At 41.8% G+C, this 20,943-nt stretch overlaps 2 protein-coding genes across 2 annotated transcripts; one reads left to right on the top strand and one right to left on the bottom strand.

Moving 5' to 3' along the window:
- Positions 1-321: 321 nt before the first annotated feature.
- On the bottom strand, positions 322-16,523 carry spats2 (spermatogenesis associated serine rich 2). The gene is made up of 13 exons (XM_020104725.2): positions 16,354-16,523; positions 13,180-13,457; positions 12,276-12,355; positions 11,472-11,580; positions 10,937-10,986; positions 10,451-10,673; positions 9,623-9,802; positions 9,400-9,535; positions 6,818-6,876; positions 4,595-4,704; positions 4,301-4,403; positions 3,961-4,109; positions 322-3,875 (listed from the first exon to the last, which is right to left on the bottom strand). Exons 2-13 carry the CDS (start codon positions 13,202-13,204, stop codon positions 3,624-3,626), a joined length of 1,476 nt encoding a protein of 491 aa, XP_019960284.1. The 5' UTR covers positions 13,205-13,457; positions 16,354-16,523; the 3' UTR covers positions 322-3,623.
- A 1,076-nt stretch (positions 16,524-17,599) lies between these two features.
- On the top strand, positions 17,600-20,374 carry pym1 (PYM homolog 1, exon junction complex associated factor). Its single transcript, XM_020104742.2, has 3 exons — positions 17,600-18,338; positions 19,025-19,118; positions 19,340-20,374. Exons 1-3 carry the CDS (start codon positions 18,308-18,310, stop codon positions 19,842-19,844), a joined length of 630 nt encoding a protein of 209 aa, XP_019960301.2. The 5' UTR covers positions 17,600-18,307; the 3' UTR covers positions 19,845-20,374.
- Positions 20,375-20,943: the final 569 nt, after the last annotated feature.

Here is a 20,943-nt window from a genome sequence, read left to right as displayed (position 1 = left end):
GCCAAACTTCCTCCTCAGGACTTCTGAGTCTTAAACAACAGACATGTAACAGAGATGAACTTCACTTCACCTTTTACCTTCCTTCTCTTTAATTAGCGGTATTTTCAGTGTAATGACGCCCTCTGCTGGCTGAGCTTGGGACACAAGTGTTTCCCTTTTTCTAGTGTTGGATTTTAATTGGTGGAAATATGCGACATGCCAGGATCTCTCTAAATTTTGTGGAAACCCAAACTATAGTTTCTGTGTAATCCTGCTGATCCTCCTTTATTTCACCTGTAAGAGAAAGAAACAAAAAAAAAAAAACTGCACACGTACACAGTCTGTATTGCAAACGGTTTATTCGTAGTAAATGAAAAGTGTGCCATTCAGTGAGAGGGAGAAAGAGAGCGCAGGGGTGTTGGGGACGGCTGATGTCTTTGGTCCATACTCTGGTGGAGGGGACGTCGATGAATCGGTGGGAGACAAGAAAAGGCACTTGAGTTTACAGTTGTCTCAGAGAAACCGTCTGGAGGAGGACACAGGCTCTACTGGAAGAATGAATGGACTAGATGTTTTAACCTCCATTTTGCCTAATATGAATATCACATACAAAATGCCCTATGTGAGCACAAAATTATATAGCTACATATATGTATATACACAGTAAGGAATCAGAAAGTAAAGGAGGAGAAAATAGAAAAGGAGAAGTGTTGGATTTTTACCCTTTGGAAATGTTGAAAAACGAAGACAAACAGAAAGGCAGCAACTTTTTTCTTAAAAAAAAAAATAAACGGGACGATTATTTCTTTGGCGATAAACTAATATTCCTACAGTTTGGAATGTGAAACAACAAAAAGTGGTTAAAGCGAGACAGACAAAATCCCAGATGAGGAAACTAAACCGTCTCTCCCTCTGAGTTCTGATTGAACGAGTCCAGCGTCTCCAACAGGAGATCCTCTGGAGTAAAAGCTGAATCGTTTCGAGCGTCCTGCAGCTTCGATCGGTTCACACCGCGGCTCGCCGTCGATTCGCAGAGAAACCGGTCGAGCTCTTTATTCTAGATTTTCAAACAACTTCAGTCAATAAAAATCTCTGTGACATGATAACCTCAGAAAGCACTTAAAGGAGCAGTTCAACTTTTCAGGAAATACACTTTTTCGCTTTCTTACCGAGAGTTGGATCATTGGATCCACCCGAGGGGGAGAAAACGTTTGTTCACCTCCTGGTACAAACTGAACTCAAAAGCTGAAATGACTAGTTGATTAAATTGTAGACAGAAAATTTCATTGGCATCAATTTTGATTATTGATTCATCTTGTTTTGTTTTTCACACGTGGATTAACGTGTTGATAGTAAATCGATTGGTTTCGACCTCTCGTCTCCGTAGAGGAACAGATTCATCTGGCGTCAGGTTTTCTGAGTCATTTACTTGACACAGAAGAAAAAATGAAAGCAATTTGAAAATACAACTGAAGACCATCGCCTGCTGCACTATCAAACTGATTGTCGTTTCGACGTAAACTTCAGTTTCCTCCTGTTTCTGAACCCTGTTTGGACGAGACAATCCCAGAAGCTTATTCTTCATCCCTGAATTTTTTCCTTCAGAAGACAAAGCATAAATTTCATTATCTTTCATTACTTGTTTTCCTTTTTTTTTTTTTAAATCTCTAGATAACAAAGTAAAACAGCGTATTTCCCAATTGTTTTCAAATTCCTTTAAGTCAAACTGTCAAACAGCACAAATTTTCCAAAAGCTCCAAACAATTGAGAACTAATTTCCCCAAAATACTCAAGAACATAATCTTTCTTAATAAAAAAAAAAAAAAAAAAAACCTCCCTATGATCAGAAAAGCTGATTAAGAAACAAAAACTGGGAGAAGAAACAAACCAAAAATAAACATCTTTTCAAAATCTCCCTCTAAAAGTCTGCTGGAGGGAAGACGACACATGAAGGAAACGCAGCTATAACTAACGGACAGTTCGACTCGACAGCCTCTCAGCTCAGCATCGGTTCATAACGACAAGAAAACAAATGGTGGTTCACTCGGGTGGTTCTCGTCTCTTCCTCAGAACCAGCTGCGAGAAAACTGTACAATAACAGGTCGCGTCAAAAGATCAGCAATGAGGTATTCACCAGCCTTTTGTTGGCGATACGAAGAGATTAACCCATCGACGGCATTGCAGCGTCTAATCGGAAGCGATAGAAAAAAGGTCTGTGAAGTCGATAACAACCTTCCAATGCGCTCGATCGATTCTACTTTCACAGACGAGATAAAGTGAGGATATAAAAAAGAGGAAGAGAAGATCTTGCAACTTACTCTCCGTTTTATCTGCATGCGCCATCTGTTGAAAGAGCCGTCGTGATGCAGACGTTTGTAAAAAGGCAAATGTGAAGTCGCTCTGTGACCAAAGGCAAGCACGTCAGAAAAATGCCGTTTGTGTGCATTTAACAACAACAACAACAAAAAAAAAACTGCGTCTGTGGATGAAAAGCCACGGAACAATGTGGAGAACTAACATGAAGCCGCATGTGGACAGTTTCCTTTGTTGCTAGCTCTTAAACTTATGCTCTCACATAGTTCTACAAAAGGTAACGAGCCCTCGCTTTGTTACGAAACAAATGACAAGCCGAGAGCAGCAGCACGGCACCTCGCCGGTCGGGACGACACGTCGCTGCGAGGAGCAAAGTTACAGGAATCATTGAACGTTTTGGGAAATGTTGTTATTTGCTTTCTGGCCGAGAGTTAGAAGAAAAGGTAACATGAGCGTTCTGTTGTTTACACTAAGGTGAGCTAATTAGCTGCTAGCTGTAGCTTCATACTGAAAGAATATCGATGCCGCTCGTGTCTGAACGTTAACGCTCGGGCCAGAAAGCAAAGGAGTGAATTTCCCAAAATTGTTGGAAACTTTTCCTTTAAGAGTTCACAGAGTTTCCTCTTTTAAGTCCCAGCTTTAACAAATTCCCTAAAGTCGGTAGCAGCCGTAAGAAAAGCTCTGGATTATAGTTTGATATGTCCTCTATGATTTTTTTTTTTACTTTGCAGAGATTAACAATAGTCTGTAGTGTTGATCGCAGGTCTACTCTCCTGATCCCTGCTCACGCTAGAACTACTTTTGCACTTTCACGACCACGTCCACGGCGAAGGCATTGAAATGGTTCCGGGAGACAAGAAGAACAAAAAAAAAAAAAAAAAGTTGAGGTGCAAATCAGAGAGCCGACATACGCCACCGCAGAAATAGAAACAGTACTACGAGTCCGACTTCAATAGTGCACAAACCGTTGTGTCGCTCTCCGGCAGACGGCTCAAAAGCAAAGAAGATGAAGAACGATCTGTCGATAGCGTCGCGGTGAGAACTCTCAAAGGGGCTAAAGATAGAAGCTACTACCTAAACCAGGATGAGAGAAGAAGAAAGAAAGAGCGACTACACAACAGTGAGAGCGTTTCAAGTTTGAAGGATGAGTGGACTGATGAGAGGTGGCACTAGAGCTCAACTGATGGAAGTATGTAAACTTGTGTTCTATTCTTCATTGAGAGGAGTTAGTATGGTGTGTGCAGGGCGTCGGGGGGGTGGGGGTGGGTGGGTACAGGGAGGAGAGTGCAGGGGTTAGTCGAGGGGTTTGATCGAGACCAGGATTTCCAATGTCAAGGGCAGTGCGTCCGCGGAGGCCTCTGTGGCAGCCCGTTGTGAGACGATCGGTCTTGGTTGTGGGAGGACGAGGAGGGGTGGGCGGGAGCTCTCGAGTTGTTGGAGTGCTGTGAAGGATGAGCGCCATCGCTATGGTAGCGGTGGTTAGCACGACCAGCATTCCTCTCATTGTAAGAACCGCCGTTATACCGCTGACCTCCCGAGTGAAAGCCGTGTCCCTGGAAAGTACGCCTGTTGCCCTGGAAAATCTGGAGGAGAATTAAAGATCAGTCGGCATCTGAGAGTGACTCACGTCTGAATCGCGACATAGACTGAACGACTCGTGCGGCTGACCTGTTTGTTTGGCGGTGGGCGGTTTTCACCGGGGGTGCTTTGGGTCTGGGTGGGGGGAGGAGGAGTTTCCTGGAGACTCGGGCTGGCGACAGAAGAGGACGTGGAGCTGCAACGGGACCGATTTGAGTAACCTGTGCGTGGATGATAAACTGTAAAAGACACAACAAATCTCTCATTACACAACATGACACTGGTTTTATGAAGCAGGATCAACCGAGCAGAAGCTCAAAGAACATGAATCTATCAGTTTAACACATAAAATACAATCAGGGCAGATCCAGGACTCTAACTTTAACTTTGTGACGTGTCGGTGACAAAGGAGAGGAACAGGATTCTGTACCTGATCCAAACCCTGAGATGCTCGTCTTCAGCGGCTCCAGATCAAATGTAAATCTTACTGCTTTCCCAAGGTCCTCATCGTATTTACGCTCACTCACAAAGTGCTGCAAGAACACAAAACACACCACCAGTTATATTAACTTGATTATATTACGCATTCTATATTTTAAGTCGCTGCTTTCTTTCACTTATCTAATCGATTTCTGTTCCTGCTTGAAAAATATGTTTTTCTCTGTGACACAAAGTACGAAGGCAAACACTGTGAGACGAGAGAAACTGGAGCAGCAGTATTTACCTTGATGTCTGCGCGCAGTTCAGTCAACTGCTCCTCAGACATGGACGCTGACTTGTCCGTCAGCCGTCTGAGCTGCTCTGCTCTCTTCTGCCGAGCGTCCAGAATCACCACTGAAGCACAGAAACAGAAAGTGATCTTTAACTGACGTCAAGCTCGTTTTTTTTTTTACTTTTGTTCTATGAAACGAACAAAAAACATTCCAGACTTTTTTTTTTTTTTTCTTCCTGTTTGACAGAACGACAAGAATTCAGACAGTTTGTCTAATTAGGGACTAGATCATAAAAAAATGTTGTCTTCTACATCTGCCAGCTGTAAAACTCACAGTCCCACTCTGACCGTTAATGCTCGTCACCAATTCATCTGCGTGAGAACACAAATGTTTCCAACACAAGATCAAGAATTAAAACGTTACTTCCTGCATTCTCTACCTTGACGCCACCCCTCCCCCTGAACGCTCGAGAGACTTCCCTGTTATAATGAACACGTCTGACCCTGAGAATCTCCTGTGTGGAGTCCAGATACTATCCAGACTCAATTGTCAGGATATTTCCACAGTTCATGTCGGAAAATGATTCTGTTGATCAATTAACTAATAAATCGAATTGTCCGTTTCAGCTCTACTTGTTTTGTCCAACAGCTGAAAACCCAAAGATTCACACGCTCATTTCTGAGAAGCTGGAAGACTGTGAGGCATTTATTCTTTAAAAGTGACTTCAATCTATTCGTTTTAATTGTATAATACATTTTTCCAATCAACTAATAGGATAATTAATTACCGGTTCCAGCCTTAACAGAAATATTCCTCTCAGTCCCGATAACCTTCAGTATTCAGCGCTATTCTGACATGAGACGAACAAAGTGCAGCTGACGCAGCGTCTGTAGGTAAACATGGTTCGAAGATAAAGCGTTCGTCACATCAGGATCCCACGTGTGAGCTGATGTGAAGTCACGGAGTCACTGACACATGTGTCATTACTCACTGAACATATTTCTTTACACGTTTGAAATGTTTTACTTTTGTTCCCGTGATATTTTCCTTCTGCAAACAGCCTTGAACACTTTATCTATGTATCTATACAGTAAGTTCAAGAGCAGCGTGTGTGTGAGTCTCATGGAAACACCACACCCCCTGTCGCTATGTTGCCTTCTGATCTGCTAGAGAAAAATAACATCTTCTGCAAAGGGCGTCTCCGTGTATGATGCTGAACGTCGGAGCAGAGGATCAACAATCTGCTTTTGATCCAATGAAACTGTCACAGATCTTGTGGCTGAGCTGCAAATATGAGAAATGTCATCACATCAACAGCTTTTTATTCTCAAGCAATAAAGTTCAGATGTTGTCTGGTTGCAACTTCTCACTCTCTCACTACTTGATCGGAAAGATTTTCCGCTTTTTAATTGTGTAACAATAAAATGAATTCTTTGGGCTGTTTAGTTTAACAAAATGTGGAGCGCTCAACTTGGACTTCAGTAAATTGTGATGGAGTGATGAGGTGATTTATTGAGAAAATGATCATCTATCATGATTATCGTTTCAGCCCTGAGCAGTGGCAGCTAAAGTATGAACGTTACCACAGTAAGGGTGAATAAGGATCAGTATTTTCTGTGCTATGTAACTTTTCTTTAAATAAAAAATTAAAAGTGGATTCTGTGTGTTAATCAGTGAAACCTTTTCCTCTGTGACAGTTGTAGAGTTTCAGGAAACACGTCAGTTTGCATAAACGAAGCACAGGGAGCAGATTAAGGGAAGTTAAAGCTCTGAGGAAATCGGGCTTTTGTGATGTGGAAGTATTCGAATTTCTCCTCTTTCCTCTCAACTCCCTGCACACCTTGCACAAAGACAGCATTGAGTCTCCCTTGACACCTGACACTATTCACTTTTTCCAGGCCTGGAACACACAACACTCGACACTGGGAGGACAGAGGAAGAGAGAATGGCCTACTTGTACAAATATGCAGTCTTGCTCTGTCATGTTACACACACACACACACACACACACTGGTATGCTCTAGGTATATCAAGACCCTCGGGGCACCACTGCATGTTTGAGGGAACTGGGACTGGCTGTTCCACAACAATCTCATATACCGCTGCTCTGAAAGTGATTTTCTGGGCCCTTGAGTCAGGTGAACACATTATGTGAATGACACCAGTGGCTCCTCGGTGGTATATGACAAGCAGGTCTTTGGTTCAGGCTAAATGCCGGAAAATACGGTACTTACTGGCATCTGCTTTCACTTTATCCATCTCTGAGAGTAGAGTCACCTCTCGGTCCATTAAACTGGAGAAAGAAGAAGAGAAAAGAGTTACAGAGCAACGACAGTAACATTAAATAAAAACAGGTGCTTGCAGATTCACGTTGACGCTGCTGAATGTCTGATCCCAATGAACGACAACAAAGTAAATAAAATACAGTTGTAAAATATTTAATAACAACATGAGAAGAAGTGGTGGGTGTACTGATGCTCTCATACCATGATCATACACACCACAGTTTCATTCTAGCTCCTGATTATGGATGCTTGATAAAATCTGTATCTGTGTTCATGTTTGCAGGCATAAAAACTTGCATTTCTTTGTCATAAGTGTTTGATAACAACATCTTAGGAATCACTGTCAAATATATTGATATCAGAAATGGTTTTACTCCGCATCAGCGTATCTATGACGAACTGCTGATGTAACTAAGACAGAAAAATCTGAGGGACAAAGTACATTTGAACTCAGCAGAGACAAACTGTACCATAACTTCATGCTAGATTCAGATCCAAGTCCACTTTAAGGTACTCTGTGGACTTTTTGACGACTGGAGCTATGGAGCAATGTGGGGCCACACTTTGCTTGTACTGTCCACTGTACGCACCAGGCATCAAATACAGTCACGCAGACAAGACCACAAATATCATCTATTGGCGATGGCGGGGACGGTGGAGGAGACTGCCTGCAGGCAAATGTTCATGTAAATGAGGCAGAATCTCTCAACAAACACAAAACCACCACATGTCTTCAAGGATTGAAGGAGCAATCACAGCTTCACCTTTTCAACAATCACACCGCCGGCTTTCAAGCTAACGTGCCAAGGTTGCTTTTAATGCCATGCTAAGATGGACACACACCAGGTTCACCCGCCGCCTCCTCTGTTGTATCAACATGATTTGATTGGCTGATGCCTCTGTTGAATCGCTACAGAACCAGAATGCAGTTCAGAAACGTTTTCCCTCACTCCATTTTGTGATTCAACTGCAGAATATGCAAAGTTGCAGGAGTGTGAAAGTGCAAACGAAAGACAGAATATAAAGGCGGTGTTTTAATGCAACCGTCTAAAGCGTCTTTAATAGGAACAGATTCAAACTGTGGATATCTTCAGACGACTTGATAGTGATACTGTGCAGCTCCTGAGGGGCTTTGGATGAATACTCTCCTGCTTTCAGGCAGTTGGTCAACACATTGTTCGACATGCTGAGCTCTTCACAGTCATGATCTCAGCAATATGAAGCCTCTGAAAAGAAGATACCCACAACAGCATGTTGACAGCCGGCTGGATTCCATTGCCATGAATTGGGCTACACCCAAGAAAACGTTGAATCTTTCATTTGATGCTCTATGGCTGTTTGAGGGGGTCCACATAAAGCAAATACTGATATAATCTCCTTATTGTGTATCTAACTCTCTGCTGTTAGTAGGTTACAGGTGTGTTGTGTTGTATGTTACATTTCTAAAACACTGAATTGTGATTTACTGAGAGTTGTTGTTCATTTTCTGTGATAAATGTGAATCTTCTTCTGAGCCAACACATCGCAAAGCAAGTCTCAGCCAGAGAAGCTCTGCAGGAGCATCATGGGAGTTTAAGGTGTTGAGCACGAACAGAACAATTAGTCTTTTATATCTTTTAAACCGACAAAGTGCTCAGCTTTTAAAGGCCAGTGGAGGAGAGGCGTTAAATGGATCTCACATTCAACTCTGAATATCGACAGGAAACCGCGGCATCGTGTTTCAGCTTTTAAGAGAGAAAAGTGAAGGAGCTCTTTATGAGAAATACAGCACAAACCATTAACACTTAAGTAGATATCTAGTAGATACATCTAATTCATCCAAGGATTAAAGACAAACTATGGCCCACGATGATCATTTCTTAAATTATGTATTAATGGTTGTAACATTTGTCATCATTTGTCTCTAGTTGGTCTATATCATGTAGCTCTTCCCACCAGAGGCAGCACAAAGTCAAACTGAGGCTGGACACATAGAACAGTCATTTTCCTATTATGCAATGTTCTGTTTCACTGTCATCCAGGAGGACAAAGGTAAGAAACTGCCCTTTGACTCACTGATGGTACAGAAAAACCTGCACAAATGCAGCAATGTCCCCATCACTGATGTGAAAAGCAACATGAACTCTACAAAAATATTCCTCTCTGGAGCAGAAGGAAGCTAATCTGGGCGTTATAAGTCCCTCTTATTGGTTTGCTGTTCCAAAGAACCGTGAAGATCAGGCCAATTAGAAGATGACACATTGAAAAATAACAACACCTTTTAAAACTCACAAGGATGAAACATAATCCTCACGATGCTCTTTGTATTTACTGTTGGGTGACTCAGGGTTCCATTGATTGTATTAAATGTCTGACTCAGAAAGGCAACAATTAATATTTGAAGTTGCACCGGCTGAAATGCAGGTTTGGTTCATGAGTTTCTGAAGGAGGTTCTTGTTCCAGTGGGGCAGTTTTTGTGGTGTCAAATATTTCACCTCAGGATTCAGCTGCAGCTTTAACCAGACAAAGACTTTGAAAGAAATGACACGTACCAGCTCTGGAGCTCGGCAAACGTCTGCTTCATCCTCTTGATTGACGAGTCCATCTCATCCTTGACCACCATCCTGTAGCGGGTCAGTGAAGCGGTGCATCTCTGCAGGTCCTTCACAGAGCGGTCAATGGTGGAAGCTGAGTGGGAGAAGTTAGAGCTGACTCACAATTCTTTCTACAAAGTAAATTCAGGGGAAGATCATTTCAGAGGTATAGTTGTCTAACCGATCTTCTTGACCGCTGGGGACCCTTGTTCATCAATGGTGGGTCCTAATGAGGAGGTGGAGGGATGTGAATTTGAGCCAAGCCTGCGGCGGGACTTGTTGCCTCTGGGACCCTGATGATTTCGCACTTCTTGCTGAGACACGGGACTCTGAGCTCGACCTTGACTTTCTGCTTCTGCACCTGTGAGAAGATTATTTCACAACAAAAGCTGATTAAAAAACAAACTTATCCTCATTTTCCCTAAGATTCTCATAATATATGTAACATCCAAAGTATCTTCTTATTTTATTTCAAGTGTCCAGAAACTCTTAAATATATCAAAACTAAAAAACAATATATTAATTCAATGTATAATTATGCAAGATAAATCATAAAACTTCAGACGGATGAGAAACGAGAAAATTTGAGGTTTGATATGGAAATAATGTTAAAAAGCAGAATCACAGTTCTAAGTGTTTTTGCAGGACCTGACCTTTGACCTATCGGATATAAAATGCCAAAGGTTTGTCATAAGTATCTTATAGATTCTTGGGTTATAGCCAAAAACGTGTTTTGTGAGTTCACAGTACACAGGACCTTTGACCATCAGATTCTGATCCCTGCTCCGCTGAGTACAAAAGAACGTCTGTGCCAAATGTGAGGAAATTCCCTCGAAGTGTTCCTGAGGTATTATTTGCAGTAGAATGGGTCAAATGGACGACAACATGCTGCCTCCGGCCACAGCTGTCACCGGCATCAGACAGAAAAATGACTTGAGATTTGAAAATAAAACAGCCCTGGGCTCGTTTGCCATCTTCAACCATATTTTGTGTGAAGAGTCATTATTACCAGTTGTTTCAGACGTGGCGGGTTCAGAGTCCAGCTCTGCTGCGTCGAGGGAAGCCGAGTCCAACTGCTCACTCAGAGAATCAAGTGACTCTCCGTCCATCACCGATCCGTTGGCATGAAAACCGTTCATCTCATCCTTGCCCTCCCCGGCCGACGTGGCCTCAGGTGGAGCAAGCTCTGCTGAGGCCTCGGGCTGAGGCTTGGGCTTCTTTTTCTTCTTGGGCTGGACATAAAAATATCAGTGTCAGATTCCTTTGTTTATATTCTCTCTGTTTGTTATCTGTTTCCTCATCAGAGCAGTGACTTCAGTTAGTTGACATTTGAACCAAAAATGTTCGCTACGGCAAACAAACAGTTTAAAATTAACCGTGGACACTTTAAACATGACTTACTGGGAAGGACTGCAATTAGTTTAATAACTAGGGATGATTTAAATGTGTGAACCAAACAAGTACAAATTCAAGACGCAGGCTTTCTGGTTCTTACCTTCTTTTTGCCTGTGACATTCCACTCTTTCAGGATCTCAATTGCACTTCCTAAGGCAAAATGCAAACAAGGATGACGAAGGTGCACAGTGAATACATTTAGATTAATAACCCATCTCAAAACTGGAATGCCCAGTGGTGGTGTTTAGACATTAAGACAGACAAAAGCAGCGTGACGTGCAGGAACAACTTTCTTGTTCTATTATTAAACCTGTAAAGCAAAAGGCATGCGTGTGACACTCATCTTCTGAATTCAAAGCATCGGAATGCGTGACAAAAACGTTCCAAAGGTGAAGCATAAGTGAAGTGGGCAGCGTGCCTGAACACAGATCTGTGTATGAAGGGAACTATACTTTAATCTGTTGCAAATATATGTGAAACTAGAGTGGCCCAATCTGAGTATTTGTGGAGGTAGGCAATATATATATAACACGGCATACATGATACATCATTGTTCTAAAATAAATGGGGACACGTGTAACATATTTATAAAGAATCTTTGAGCTCCTGCATGACAAGCACTGACGTCACTGTACCTTCTAAGAAAGCCTGCACAGCTTTGTCCACACAGTTCTCGAAATGCTGCAACACCAGCACAATCTCATTGTTGCTTTTGTTGGGGACGACTGCTCTGACAGCACTGATCTGTGAAAACAACAAAGCACAAAGAAAAGCAATTTTTATTATCTTCAATCTTACAAATCTCCAGGTGACAGATTTACTGTAAATTCACACCCAAGGTATTTACTATCCAAATAAAAAAAATGTCTAAATGAATCATCACTTAACTTTATGTCTTATTCATATAATACAAATGTGTAAATGCAAACGTCTTCAGAATATTATTCCTGCAAACACACACGCAGCTCCAGCACAAATATTTAAAACTACAAATTTTGTCAGCACTTGAGGTATTACAATCTACTGTAAATAAGAATAACCAATAAAAACAAAATCTAGATAACCTGCTGCCATGACAATATTACAACACCACAGCAAACCTGAAACTCTGCTGTGTCACATTGACCTAAATTTGTTCCATTATAGATTACTAGCTTTAAAGAGGACGAGGCGACCGGTCACGAGACCACAAGGATAAACCTCACGCAAAATAATTTTTTTTACAAGTTGTCTCACTGCACGTGTCAGCAACATTTTAGAGACGCTAATAAATCAACTTCCATTGAGACAGAACTAATCCAAGAGTCAACGAGAGCTCTAAACCTTGTATTCTTAGTTTAATACTATAACTGCTGCTCACACTCAGATTGTCCTCTCTTATTTGTAAGTATAATATTTATATATATATATATTTTTTATAATTTAACATCGCTGCTTACCTTCTCCTTCATTCTCTCCGCCGTTCCTCCCTGGGACATGACCATTTTTGAGCGAGTGTCGAACACCACACCAGATGTATCTGGAAAACAAAATATGAATGCTAATCTTCATTTTCTTTTCAGGCCTTGAATTTTATTTGCAAACCACTGCAGGACATCATTTGCAAAACAACTTCAACGGTGACTGTCTTTAATAAGTTGAAAACAGATTTGATGTGTTTCACCGTGGTCCGGAGGTGGAGGACACTTATTTAGGTATTTAAGCACAGCAACGTTAGTTACTTGCAAAAGCAGCGAGCAGTTGTGGAAGAAACTAAAAACTCATCACATCTGTGCGAGAAGAGTCTGGAATCTGCATCTCATTTAAATGATTAATAACCAGTGAAGGTCTCCAGAAAGACATTCTTGAGAGGAACAAACCTCAGGCTTCCTTCCACCACAGGCAGAATAATAACTGGGCCATTCAAGAAACAGCTGAGTGAGAAGAGTCAGGGCAAACTCCAGAGTTAATCTATGGCCATTTATAGATGAGACAGAAATAAAAACACGGCTCAACCCTCGTAAAGGTGGTTTTTTCCTGCAGGTGGAAGCAGGTTAATGTCACTTTAAATGTCCACAGCTTATTTGTTTTGCTGTCTCTTATGAGACAGTTGGGACTACTCCTATATATATATATATATATATATATATATATATATATATATATATATCGCATGTGAGAACAGACATGCGCACATTCACTTGCTAAATTAATTGTACGTTGGAAGTTCTTAAACGAAATGCTGCAGCCATAAAAAACCCAAATACAAATTCTCAGTTGCTTTTGTACAATGAAGGAACATAAAACATTACGACAGAAGTTTATTTAGCCTCATAAAAAAAGTTCATGAAGACAAATACATACCCCTTTGGCTGTTTTTCTTTGCCATGTTGTTACAAAGACGTATGAGAGAGATTCTTGGTTTTAACCTTCGTCCAGAATGTAAAATAACCGTTTGAATATGTTTAAGCTGGTGCTCAAATGACGACTCCACGTGTGGTAACTTTCACCTCGAGGGTTTCTCTTTTGAGACGCCAGCGACGGACAGAACTGGCAGGAGGGCCGGAATGATGAGGTCGAGATCAGTCCTCCACCATAAAGAAGAAGTTCTCTTTTTGCTTCTTCACCAGCTTGATCTTAATCTGCATCAAGGAGTAAATTGAGAAAAGAAGAACTAATGATCAAAAATAGTTGCATGTGAACTTCTCCAACGTAGAAATATAACTGAATGCATCTATGAAGCAAAAGCACAGACTGAACCTCGATTTCTGCAATATCTGAAAATGTGTCTGCAAATGAAATAAAAGCCATTTCCCCTGACTATAGAATATGAATGAAAAACAGTTTTCAATAAATTATTATCTGCCAGAGCATTCGCAGAAAAATCTGCAGTTAATATTGTCCTTGGCAAAAGCACTGAATTTAGTTTGGGGGGGGGGGGGGGGTTATTTGGGCAATAGAGCAACACATCTTCGAAGGGTATTTCCTTTTTCTCTGCAGGAGTGATGGGTGATAATGTTGTGGGGGCACCACAGAATATTTATCTCTTTGAATGGATGGATGACGAATGTAAATCTAAATATGTGACACGTTGACAATCAGCCTTGATCAAAGATTTCCACAAGTATTTGGGATTTTCCAGCAGCCTGACTGGCGACACAGACGAGCGAGGAATTATGCCGGCATCATAAATGTGAAATAAAAATCTTTGACCATGTGCCTTTGGACACGGTGTAGCCTTCACATGTGGTTTAATTCTGTTCACAAATTATTTGTCTATTCCTGTAAATCAAAAATTTGCTTGGCTACTGAGGAAGCTGACGAGTCTGACAGTCACACATAGAGAAAGGAGGTTAGGTTTATTTAATAAAGCACAAGAGACTAAAGTCACATAAATAATAATAAATGAAAGTGCTTCAGGCAGAATAAAGAACACAAGAGAGCAATAATACACAATAAATATAAGCAGCACAAAAAAACCTTGCAACAAAAGAGACAATAAACAAACACGGGTTCAAACACGCGGAGACAAATGTCAGAGTGATCGACGACTCTTTAGTTGTTTACAGCCGAAGGTAAATCTATAAGTCGAGCTCCTTTAGGTTTAAAACGGATGATGGGACGCCAGTGTGAGAATATTGAGATGTCAGAAGACCTGGGGGACCTGGACAACAATCCAGCAGCAGCGTTCTTCTCGGACCACTTGAGGACGGTCCAGAGACGATTTATTAGACAAGGTGAAAAGGAGAACTGTAGTCGTCTGAAGGAGATGAAATGAAAAGGTATGAATGATAATCTGTATGGGCGTATCTTACTTGGCCTCTGTTCTGAAATAAAACCTGCAGTGCATCAAATGTTTGTGTCCAGCAGTTCTTAAATTACAATAATCGCATGATCAAAAAGGTATTTTGACATTTCAATGCTTTGCAATTGGGAAAAGTAACAACGGCACGTCTCTATAACAGCCTTGTGTGTTTTGGAAACAAAGCCATACAGTCAACACTGTACCCGCACGGAAGACAAGCAAACATATCCATGTCTACTTTAATCAGACCTTTAAAAAAAATGCTTGGGCAAGGCTTTTAGTCATCAGGGATTTTATGGGCCCAGCTGTTTCCTTCTGGAGGATTTCACTTTCGGACCCTGCTTCTCCAGAAAAGGAAACTTAGACGCTGTGCAAACCCACGCCCTGCTGATTAGGACCTGACATGTCAGAGTCCTGATTGCACCACACCTTCACAGACGTCAGAGTCACATATGCAATATCAACAAGTGACACTGCAGTGGCCAGTCATGCAAATAGTGACATGCATTGTGTTTATCAAGAGGGAAGGTGCTTGAAGGCGCCGAGTGAAGCACGGCTGAGTTTAAAAAGCGGAGAAGTTCACCAGTCGAGACAAGGAGGGTGTGAGTGACGCATTTAATTTGAAATGTGGATGGACGAGCCACATTCAGTCAAACTCATAAATCATGAACTCAGATCTGCAGGGAATCAGACGAGCTACCTCGCTGACCTCTTCGAAGACTCATCTGTTATAAAATGGCTTTTAACTAGATTCCTTATGTCAGTTTGTGAAGCACTTTGTAAATGGGTTTTGGAAAGAGGCTATATAAATTAAATCTTATCATTATTACAAAGAAGGTTTTAACTGAGGTATAATATTATATTTCCTCATCCCCCCACTGGAAAACATCTTCACCTCCTGATGGAGAAACCACTTTGTGCTCAGCTACACGTAAAGCATGATGGATTTCTTAACCTGGGTTTTAAACAGATCATGTCCTTAATTAAAACAGATAGACAGATAATCAGATGGAGATTCCTGCAGCAGCAGAGACATGATAATACACCTTCTCTACGCCCCTGTCTCTGCATCAGACACATCAGCCTCCAGATGTGACTGCAACCACGTCTGCAGAAATACACGAATACACATACACGTGCACCTCCACAAACACTTTTCCTCACATCTTAGAAAATGGACATTTGCAGTAGTAAAAAGATTTTTGCAGCGTCCTGCCCATTACATAGCCAACTCCGTGTTAGCTAACTCCCCCCCCCCACACCCCTTCGCTGACACCGCAGAGAATTAGCATCACATGCGGTTAAAACGTCGGAACTTCCCTCTTTGCAACGACTTGTGTGTGCATTTTAATTCGGGTTTCTTTCCTGCGTCACTTCGGAGCTGCTTGCATTTTTTTGGGGGGGGTGGCTGGAGTCCCCCAGCGGTTGACGCTAGCTTGCTAACATTACGCAGCTTTGCACAGCTCTGCGTCGCACTGATGAGCAGCCGAGCGATGAGAACATCACGTATTAAAAAAGAAAAAACATTTAACGCAAAGTAGAAACGCTGTTTGTTTGTTTGTTTGGTGGAGCCTCAGCTAGCACGCAGCTAACAGGGCGCTTTAAAAAAAATAAAAAAAAATTTGAATGCGCTGCTGTCATGCTAACATCACTTAGCTCCTGGGTCGAACGGGTAAAACAACGTGGACGCGTCGGTCCGGTGTTCGAGGAGGAAACCCGGGTTCACCACGTACTTGTCTTCGGCAGGAGAAGTGAGCGGCGGCTTCAGGAAGCGGGTCGGCGGAGCTCCTGTCGTCGGTCGGTCTGTGGCGGACAATCCGCCGCTGCTCCGGTTCTCTGCGACCACACTCCCTCTGGGTTGCCAGGTTCGACTTGACCAGCCCCCGTCCCCGCCCCCCTCTTTAAAGGGATAGTTCACCCAAAACAGGGTTTTTACTTTAAGTAAAAACAAGGAAGAAAACCACAAGGACATCAGTGCAATGTCCAAGGAACAAGTTTGTCCTCACAGATAGATACTGTGTATATATTTTTATATTTATATTGTTGCATTTGAATACTTTATTTTCTTATCTTCATATATTTAGAGATGTCTGACATGCACCAACAGAACCAAAACCAATTCCATGTACAGCAATAAAGCTGTTCTGATTTAGATAGATAGATAGATAGATAGATAGATAGATAGATAGATAGATAGATAGATAGATAGATAGATAGATAGATAGATAGATAGAGTCAAGTCAAGTCAACTTTATTATCAATAATGCCATATGTGCAGGACATACAGAGAATTGAAATAGCGTTTCCCTCTAATCCCCTGTGCAAACAAAATAGATAGATAAATAGATAGATAGACATACCTTATTCATCCCCAAGGGGAAATTCTTGTGCTCCAGCAGTACAGACATGTGCAATAAGTACAATTCTTTTTTTTCTTTTTTTTTTTACATAGAAAGAGCATACACGTAGGACGGTGACTGAGTTGTTGAGACAGAGCTAAATTGAGGCAAATGTTAAAACAGAGGAGACTGGTTGAATGTTAATCAAGAAGTATAAGAACATAAAACACTGCGAAGAGTACAGTTTGATGTCATGGCTCAGTGAGTGTGGGAGTTGTGTGGTGTCTATTTCCTGCATGGGCTTAGAATAAATCCTATATCCTGTTCCTTGAACTATTGTGAAAACATTTTTAAAATGAAATTGCCACAGCACAGAGCAACAGTAACTTACATTGAGGTTTGCTACGTTCTAATTGACTGAAATAGGAATTGAAACTGATAATTTCACACCGATGCACAAACAAATAATGTCCTGCTATGATTGTGCACAGTTCCACGTACAAGCACCTGTTTTGTTTATTCACAAACACCCATTTACTTTGTAATACTGCATCAAACATGCTGCATTCATCAGTTACAGTTACAAATGCACAAGGACATGCAGAAGAAGTCACGTCTCCCAGAAAGAAAGAAAATGTGATTTTTTATTTTGAGTTTTATTCGATTTTTGCATTGAAATGTACAAACACAAAACAGAAACAACATTTGAACAAACGGTTGAAATGTGTTCTGACGGGGGCTGCTATTATTGTGTACTTTTTTTGTGAGTTGTATTTGTAAAAGGGATTTTTCTACTGTGCTGTGTTGTACTTTCATTCATGCGTAATAAATACTTTCACTTTGGCATTTTGTTCGATGCATTTTGATGCTAATCCCCCTTTACATTTATTCTGGCAAAATTATTCAACAGTGTGATTGTTGTTGCTTCTAATGGGGAACATTTAATGATTCCTGTTACTCAGCTGCATCAAGTTTTGTTTGGTTTTTGTGCAATAAAAATCCTCCCAAGCTCCAAACCTGGCAACCCACGATCCACGTCGTCATTTCCGAAGTCGAATAAAAAGGGTTCGCTCGGTTTCTCCACCGGTACCCGCCAGTTGCACGCTCTAGCTTCAGCGGTCGTCGTCTGTCGTCCGGCGCCGCTGTCCTCGCCCCGATACCCGCATGTGGACTCTGCGATGACCGCTGTCACATGGAGCGAAGACGCACCTTGAACCGCAAACATCTAAAAAATCTCTGTAGTTTGTCTCCGTGCGGGGTCCAAGTGAGCGGGAGCAGGGGGGTGGGGGGGGGGGGGTAGTTTGAAGACACCGTCCGACTGAGGGGAGCGGGGAGCAGCTACAGCAAAATGGCAACTCCGTACGCGACAGATGAATCCGGTGAGGCAGCTGCGTGTGCGCGAGCTTTGTCTCCACGAAAACACAAACATCTGGAGCAAACTCAGAAACATCAGCTCGGCCACAGTCCGTCCTCTGCGCCCGATCCGCCCGACAACAACACGGGGGGGATCTGCAGCTAGCTCATGCTAATCGTAGCCTATTTTCTCCCCCTGTAGCCTAGCTTGTGGCTAACGCGTGCCTGCAGCAGGGGAACAGAGTCACACATGGAAAATACTCCTGAACAAACAAGGTTATTTGTGCAGCTTCGTTGCAAAAAACAGTTTTAAATTAGCCACGTTAGCTTCACGTGTAACAAGCTGCTGTAGGAGCCAGGTGCTAACGTCAATTAGCTTCCTCTTCTGCCGCTACTGGGTTAATGTTGTGATCCCAGTCTCCGGTTTCAAACCAACCATCGTGATGTTTTACTGACAGACTCAGTCATTGTTGTGTAGTTTTACTAATAAAAGTTAGTTGTTCAGGTGTCTGGGTAGACAGTAGTGTATTTACATCAGCCCACATGTGGATTAACACGTTATAAGCTGATTCATTAGGTTATCGATCGGGTTATTTATTGTTTGTTCACAAGCTGCAACATTCACATGAGGATCATCACACAAAACTTAAATTATTCAGGTCTGTTCATGCAACTATCTAAATGTTGTGCCTGTTTCTTCTTCTTTCTTCAGGGAAATATATTGCTGCCACTCAGAGACCTGATGGAACATGGAGGAAGCCGAGGCGGGTGAAGGATGGTTACGTCCCCCAGGAGGAAGTACCAGTGTAAGTGCACTTCTTCTTACCTTGTACACGTTTCCTTATAAATCACAAATCGATAGATTGATTAATCGATGGAAGACAGACAGATTAATGAACAAGGAGATAACAGTTGGGGATTGAAACAAGAATGTCCAATATTCTATGAATGATTAATACTTTTTGCATAAACCGGAACACCTGTTCATTTTAGATTCTCATTCAGTTTTTGTCTCTTTCTGATTTAGTTATGAAAACAAGTATGTGAAGTTTTTCAAGAGCAAACCCGACCTGCCGCCTGGTATGAGCTCGTCTGAGGCGGAGCCGACGAAGCAGCAGCAGAAGATCCCTGGTTGCGTAGACAGCGAGGGAGCCAATCTCTCCAAGTCGGCCAAACGCAACATGAAGCGCAAGGAAAAACGAAAACAGCAGCAGCACCAGGACCAGGACGGAGACGTGGATGTGGAGTCGGTGAGCGATGCTGTGGAGAATGTGTCCATTTCAGACGGTGGCGAGTCTTCAAACAAGGCGGCAGCGCCGGCCTCTGTCTCACCTGCCGACGATTCTTCATCAGCTGCAGCTGAAAAGATCAAGAAGATCAAAAACCTGAAAAAGAAGCTGCGTCAGGTTGAGGATTTGCAACAGAAAGTGGACTCAGGGGAAATAGAACAACCAACAAAGGATCAGTTGGAAAAGCTGGGTCGGCTGAAGGCTTTACGTGAGGAGCTACGGCAACTCGAGCGTGATTCTTGAAGCAATAAAGGACAGAAGAGTCAGACAGACTGGACATACAGAGTACACACTGACACACGGGGACGGGACCTCTGCAGCTTTGTGATGATAGTTTCCATGTAACATATTCTACCTGTTTGATATTCATCATGAACTTTGAAAGAACAGTTTCAGCTCCTTGCAGAGAGAGACACCCTCAGAACTGATGAGCCTGTTTTCTAGATTCAAATCTCAACAACATCCTGACTCCTGCTCATATACTTGTATTGTTACAAGTGCAGTATTGTATAACCGATCAGCTATAAACATCTTTTCAAGACCTCATTGTAAATTGTTTTGTGCATGTCTGTCTTTTACATTTTGTACCTTTCATAGCATCAGGTATCGTGTAAACCGAAAAACATAAATAGAATCATTTTTGTCCAAAAGGATATAGTTTGTTCACCTTTCTGCTTTAATATTCTTGTCGATGATCGTATGGCCTCTTGTCGTGCCACTAATGTAGAGTCTATACAGTCATTACATTAATTAAAGTTACATGCTGCATAAAACCTTTATCTCTTAATGCGTTTCACTGCTCCTTGAGGTCATTGGATATTTTGGAAGCAGGATACACACGTAATATAGTTTGTTTTATGTTCTGACAACAGATCCCATGAAAAGACCAAAACCAGCGATGAAAAATTCCTTAGAAATGAATAGACAGTGAGAAGAATGGGTAGCGGAGGGATTTTCTTGCCCTGAGCTGGAAGCAGTATAGAGTCTGAAATATCCTTGTGTTTAGTCTCTTGAGGAGGTTGAACCCTCAAAATACTCGATCCTATATTTCCCATAAAGCAGTTTTCCTGGCCTGGTAAACTGTAGTAAAACTACACTGGCTGTAACAACAATGTTTTGCTATAAATTACCTTTTAATTAATACTGTGTCTGTGATTCATGCTACATACTAGTTGTACACAATGTTAGCTGCACTTATAGTAAGTTTTCTCCTGCAGCCTATACATATATATATGTATAAACACACTTAATTGTTTTAGACAAAGATTCATAAAACATATGTCGTCTTCAGAACTTGGGTGTGTGCTAATCACACTTCACAAACATAAAATAGTTTGTTATC

The sequence above is a fragment of the Paralichthys olivaceus genome, chromosome 6 (assembly GCF_024713975.1).
Source record: "Paralichthys olivaceus isolate ysfri-2021 chromosome 6, ASM2471397v2, whole genome shotgun sequence".
In the NCBI taxonomy this organism is placed as follows: Eukaryota; Metazoa; Chordata; class Actinopteri; order Pleuronectiformes; family Paralichthyidae; genus Paralichthys; species Paralichthys olivaceus.
The sequence above is the reverse complement of the archived record's forward strand: the minus strand, read 5'-3'. Positions and strand labels throughout refer to the sequence as shown.

Coding starts and splice junctions, on each gene's coding strand:
- spats2 (XM_020104725.2), bottom strand. CDS start 13,204: ATGGCAAAGAAAAACAGCCAAAGGG. Junction 10,987..11,471: donor TGTGCAGGCTTTCTTAGAAG/GTACAGTGACGT, acceptor ATTTTGCCTTAG/GAAGTGCAATTGAGATCCTG. Junction 9,803..10,450: donor CGCCACGTCTGAAACAACTG/GTAATAATGACT, acceptor ATCTTCTCACAG/GTGCAGAAGCAGAAAGTCAA.
- pym1 (XM_020104742.2), top strand. CDS start 18,308: ATGGCAACTCCGTACGCGACAGATGAATCCG. Junction 18,339..19,024: donor GTACGCGACAGATGAATCCG/GTGAGGCAGCTG, acceptor TTCTTTCTTCAG/GGAAATATATTGCTGCCACT. Junction 19,119..19,339: donor CCCCAGGAGGAAGTACCAGT/GTAAGTGCACTT, acceptor TTTCTGATTTAG/TTATGAAAACAAGTATGTGA.